The 6,065-nt window shown below is 36.1% G+C and overlaps 1 protein-coding gene across 4 annotated transcripts in view; it reads left to right on the forward strand.

Annotated features, from left to right (window-relative positions):
• The window catches only part of LOC117334562, a 118,639-nt gene that overhangs the window by 24,609 nt on the left and 87,965 nt on the right, over positions 1-6,065 (forward strand). For 2 of the 4 annotated variants that reach the window (XM_033894252.1, XM_033894248.1), the window contains exon 4: positions 4,362-4,424. The exons of the other annotated variants lie outside the window; for them this stretch is intronic. In XM_033894252.1, coding sequence (XP_033750143.1) covers positions 4,362-4,424 — 63 coding nt within the window. The remainder of the gene's footprint in view (positions 1-4,361; positions 4,425-6,065) is intronic. 4 annotated transcript variants of the gene reach the window in all.

Genomic DNA, 6,065 nt, shown 5'->3' on the forward strand with positions numbered 1-6,065 from the left:
TTATGAACAACTTATATGATACCTTCCGTGAGTATACATATCCACACTGTCGGAAAAATCCAGACATGAACAAAGCAGGGAAATCCAGAGCATCTTAAATACTTGGCTTAAATTTCTTTTTGAATTCGATGAATTCCATAACATCTTGAGTCACCTTTTTACTTTTCAGTGGTTTCCGTTTGACGATGGGCGCTAAAGACTTAATTAGTCGTATCAAAAATCTTCATAATTTTGTGACATCCTGATTAGACAAACCGGTCTTATCACTGATGGCTGAATATGAGAGTCCTTCTGAATGTAGATTAAAAACAGTTTTTCTCCTTTTTTCATCTTCACTTTTCCCTCTGGTGTAAACACGGCCCTTGGAATTGTACATGTTTGAAGTAGTACGTTATATGCGTACCGTCGTGTACACCGTCTAGACCTATAGTTTCCCGGGTTTTTTGTCAGACATGTAAGTAACTAAGATGATTTGCATTACATAAGCTCACAACTACATGTGTATAACTGCAACTTGCAAGGTTTAACTTGCTAAATTTACAATATATCTAATATTTATACACTTAAATGTTTATTATGCAGATGTTCTTCAATATGGACAACACAGTCAGTGTATTTTGAAAATTACGCACGTATTGATTGATGATCGTCAAGCTAACCAGCCCTTCGAACTCTGTCACCAGCTGACCAGGTCGACCCTTCAGTTCGGTGATATATTTTCCCAATACACTGATTTGAGAGTGGGAAAGTCCATTGTATAGGGTAGATAGCATTTGCACTTCCTTTCACACCTCGTGTACAAGCTAAACTATCTGGGTCACGATCGCGATTCAGTTTACATGTACATGTAATTTGGAAGGGTCAAACATCAGACAAAACAGGGTTCCGGAGCACAGGGGCTTGGCACGATGGTGATGACGTTCCATATATGTATGTATAGTATATAGTATATACAAACAGAATACATGGTCAGTGTCTTAAAATATAAGCTGTATTTCTGGCTCGGGACAGAAAGACAAAAGTGGCTCGCCACTTTTGGACAGAAAGACAAAAAGTGGCTCGCCACTTTTGTCTTTCTTTACCCTCGCCAAAATACAGAACTGAATACTATGTATTCTATTTATCCTCCAACAGTCATGAAAATAATAATCAAAGATAATCATTTTTATGTGAAACGGTGTCAAATATCACAGAAATATGTTCGTCTTTCAAACGTAGTTTCACTTTGAAGTAGGTCAGTCGAACTGACGCACGTGCTAAGATTCCAAAATACAGCTGTTTTCCGTCACTGCCGTATACAGCAAAAATATATACGGTGGGTGTATTCCGACAATGCGGTGGCAGTTGCAGGATAAATTCATATATGGACCTTCATTTATAAACTTGTCACTGAATATTTCATTTGAAGAACATTTTCATAACCCGCCATTCTCGCAAGTTTACTCATGTGCACACGAGTGCTGAGAAAGGTGTGTGCATTCAGTTCGACCAATCAAATCAACGCTTACTCAGCGCGATCGACTTTGTTAGAGTACTGTCGATACACAGTAATGTAGTACCAATACCTGTCGTACTAGTGTTACACTTTGACCGTACACACTTCAGCGCACAGCGCTGTAAGTAGTACCAATAAATTAAATCATCGATTTTGAGTGATAAGTTACTAAAAAAAAAATTACAAGTTCAAATAGGAACAGAAAATCAGATTTCTTCAATCAATGGACTAATAATTATTTGGAATCATGCTATTAAATTCACTATAAAAGTTTTGTAGAGATTTTAATAGAATTGGATATATTTTATATTCGATGATAGGTTAAGCTTATTAATCATTAATAGATATGGACAGATCATATTTCTACATACATGTATGTATAAAGCGTAATAGTCAACTCAGAGCACTTTATCGGTACATGATAAAAAGCGAGGAAATTAGATACTACATGTAGATCATGATTATATCAATATTTGGTATTAACTATGATTTGACTATGTAATAGCAAGTCGCATTTACAAAACAAACCATAAGAGAGCATATAAGTAAAACCAAAAATAATATATAAAAAAAAAAAAAAAAACCCAACAAAAACAAAAATTATGCTCTGGATATATTGATCTCAATTGAGTCACAACAGAGATACTTATGTACAATGTATCTATGTCACTAGCCACATATCTCATGAGATTACATACGAAATATAGATATAATGACATATGACACTCAGTGTCTGATCTGTGTCAATTTAGAACAGTAATTGACTCCTTTAGTTAATTGTCAAAATGAATTTACATATATTAATTAAAGATATAAAGGTCATATCAAAATTTTACCTGTAAACATTTAGAACAGTTCTATATTGACTCCTAAAAAACCAGAGTTTGAACAATGAGTAGCAGTGTAGAATAATCTTTAAATAAACACTTAGATAGAGATAGACCACGGAGTGCATCAGAAGTCGGTCGATGAGTTCAGCACTGGCCGCGATGCCTTGGGGGTGCTGGCACTGACCGGATGTGGGGCTTCAGGTGCGGGGGAAGCTTGACTCAGAGGGGCCGGATTAAAGCCAAGAGCATCAGCGTATGAGACACGAGTGTTGTCAGGATAGAGATTACGGAGCTGGTCGGATGTTGTAATTTTATGTCTTTTGTTGACATTATCAATGATAATGATGGATCCATCAGCTGTTTTGGCTTTAAGGGCTTTACCACTCTTGACAATAGCTCTGGCATCTCTAAATAGCAGTGCTCTCTGAGAAGTTAACGCCTCATTAATGTAAATTTTACTATCGGTACTACCAGATTTAGAATGGAGAGAGAATCTAGACTGATAGACTGAGGCCCTGGTTCTGTACGAGTTGAAACGAATGATGATATCACGTGGCCTAGAATCAACACCAAGTTTAAACTTGGAATCCTGGTGGGTGTGAAATCTTGAAACGCGGTGGGATCTAGATATGTCATTCAGCGACAGTGAAATATTCAGTTTATTTTTAAATAGATCCAGAAGAATTCTGTCAGTGTCTTCCTTAGTACTCTCAGATGGCTCAGGGATACCGGAAATTTTTAGACAGTTACGCCTGCTATATTGTTCAGCATCTTCAACTCTGTGTTTGAGGTCGGATATTGTTTTCAACAGAGGTTGCATAGCACATGTCACAATTTTTGGGATATCAAGTGAGGCCTGGATGGAGTGAACAAACAAGTCATTGGATAATAGTTGAGTGACCAACTTAGACATGACTTCACTATCATGTATACCTGCTACCGACTCTGATATATCCGTTAAAAGTTCATCTTCAGAGCGCTGACGTTTGGATTTAGGAGGTTTATCACTCCATGAATTGTTTCTGTTATTAGAGCGGTTCTTCTGCTGTCTATTAGGTGGACCCATTATTATCAAATAATAGACACTGGTTCACGTGTATACAAGGTAGAGAATGTACGTTGAGATTGGCTCTGATGGGGTAGCAGAGGTGGGGTCCAAAACCGGAAATTCTTCTTCCTCTTGAATGATCAAAGGATTTAATTGGCCCACATTTGTTTACTGGGTGAAGCAGCTCAAAATAGTAAAATATTTGCAATATAACATAAAAGAGAATTACTTAAATATCCAGGTGAGCTATGTGGCCATCTTGGCCTCAGATTTCCTTTAAACAACTTAAACCAAAAGGTGCATAGTCCCAATGTACCTGTAGCATGCATGCTGGGGTGAATCTCTCCCAAGCTTGTTCAAATGAATGATCTTGACCTACATTTAGGGTAATAAATTAAAGGTCAAACAAGCTAAAAAAATTTAAACCAACCTCATCTTAATGACCAAAATTCCCAGAGACCTGATAATTGCCTGTAGGATGTTTGGGCATATATAGGGCTGTCAAGTTTGTTCAAATGAAAGACCTTGATCTTGACCTACATTCAAGGTCATGGGTCAAATATGCTCATGTCTTTAAGATCTTCTTTTCAGTATCCAAGAGTCGCAGACATCTAGATATTTGGCCTGTATGATGCTTGGTGTAGAGCTACTAAGTTGTTTAAATGTTTTACCTTGACCTTCATTCAAAATCAACTTATCAAATATGCTAAAATCTTGAAACAACTTCTCAAAGAGGCCCAGAAAAGCAGGTGAGCAAAACATGCCAATTTGTTTGAACAAAAGTCCCATGTGATTGATTTCTGCCAATACTGCAAAAATATAAGAGAGCAAGAATGAAGGGGAAATGTTAAACTTACGGGTATGTAGAATTAGTGACACAATGTTAGACATTGATACTTAAGATATGGAATGTTTGGTATTTCCCAATAACAGTACTTTGAAATTTATTCTCTATACATATATAGTTATTTATTGTTTGTCTTTCCAGGGGAGATCAGTGATATCAAAGATCAACATGACACAATGGCAACTAATGTGGATAACATAAAGGGTAAGAAATGTAGGATTTCAACAGAACATTATAAGAATAGAACTTTTTAAATAAGTTAGAAATAGTTGGGATAACCACCCTTTTAATCAAATGTCTGCTTACTGAGAATAATGAGTCATTCTGTCGTAAATGAATGGTCCAGATCTGAATTGTTGATAAGAAAAATCAAGAATAATCAACAGTTGTTTTTAACATCAGGGTGCCTTTGGCACCTGCCGTTATAGGCGTGGTGGGAAAATGTTGTTACTGACAGATCTGTTCCGGCTAACTATTCCTCTTTTCTGTCATACAAATGATATACATCCGCAGCCTAATATAGTTCCTATTTTTATAGCAATTATTGATACAATTTAAGTGATGTAAACCGTGTTTACTGCAATTATTTAAAATGAAATGTGAATGTTTGGTGTTCTAGACTATTTTAGAGTATAAATATTAACCTTTTTCCTCGTCAGTATATGCAATTTTGTTGGCGTAGGATTACGTAGTTCTGTCTCGATACTGCCTTGAAAACGAAAGTAGAAAAATCAGTTTGATCGTCGTGGAAATTTACATGCATTCACAGAGAAACTATCCACATCTGTTCATCCTGAGTTCATATGCAGGAACATTTGATAGCTTAAAACCAATCCTATTTACGAAGTCAAATGCACCCGAGCATTCCACGAGATAACTTCAGCTGTCACGTGACTCATCACTAGTCAGCCAAAATGGCGGTTATGTCTACTGTAACTAAACCAACGACCGTTCGCAGTTTCATATTCATTTGTATGTCGCTAGAATACGCAAGAAATATGACCAGGAATTGAGGGCAAGTTGTAACAAACTACATTGCCGTTTTTCGTGAGGATTTTATTAAATAAGGTTATTATTTGTTGTTTGAAAAGAATCTAATGATTATGATCCGTGACTGATCGTGATGTACTGGCGTCGGTGTCAAAACTAGATATATGTCTCGTCAGACAACGCGACTGCAGTTTTCTATCAGAGTGAAAATGTGTTACTACGGGTCATAAAATAGATGTTTGATAGGCCTTATTAAAAACTTATAGTATAAATAAAATTTTAAAAACTTCGGCTGTGTACATCTTGGATTTTATCTTTAGTTGTAGTTACTTGAACAACATGTTCTGTTAATAGACCGATTTGTCGTTCAGTTGATTATTTTTCAAAGTTTACAAGCAGCTTTACTGATTCAGGAGTATATCAATAATCTTCCACCAGCATTAAAGAAATGGGGAAAGAACTATACTCAGCTATTGTAAAGTTGTCAGCTGATATATATGTTATACATGTTTTCTTGAATATATATAGAACAGGAATACCAGGGCCAGATGAAAACATTTCATCTGATACAAATGTAACTGTCTGACTATAAAATCCAATTTTAAATTTCTTATGATATGACCTCAGACCCTGACGTTTCTTGGGGCCTTTGGCCCTTTGATTGTATTGAAGTGTCTAGTTTTTTAAATGACTACCAAAACCTTTTTAGCTCGCCTCTCAATGAAAGGGGGACCTTATGTTAACCTTTACTATCAGGAGTGGAAAATGAATAATTTTTCAGAAAAAATTCCTTTTTTTTGTACAAAGGCATTATATATAACCCCAGTGACCTTATTAATTTCATGCTGATATGTG

The sequence above is a fragment of the Pecten maximus genome, chromosome 9 (genome assembly GCF_902652985.1).
Source record: "Pecten maximus chromosome 9, xPecMax1.1, whole genome shotgun sequence".
Taxonomy (NCBI): Eukaryota; Metazoa; Mollusca; class Bivalvia; order Pectinida; family Pectinidae; genus Pecten; species Pecten maximus.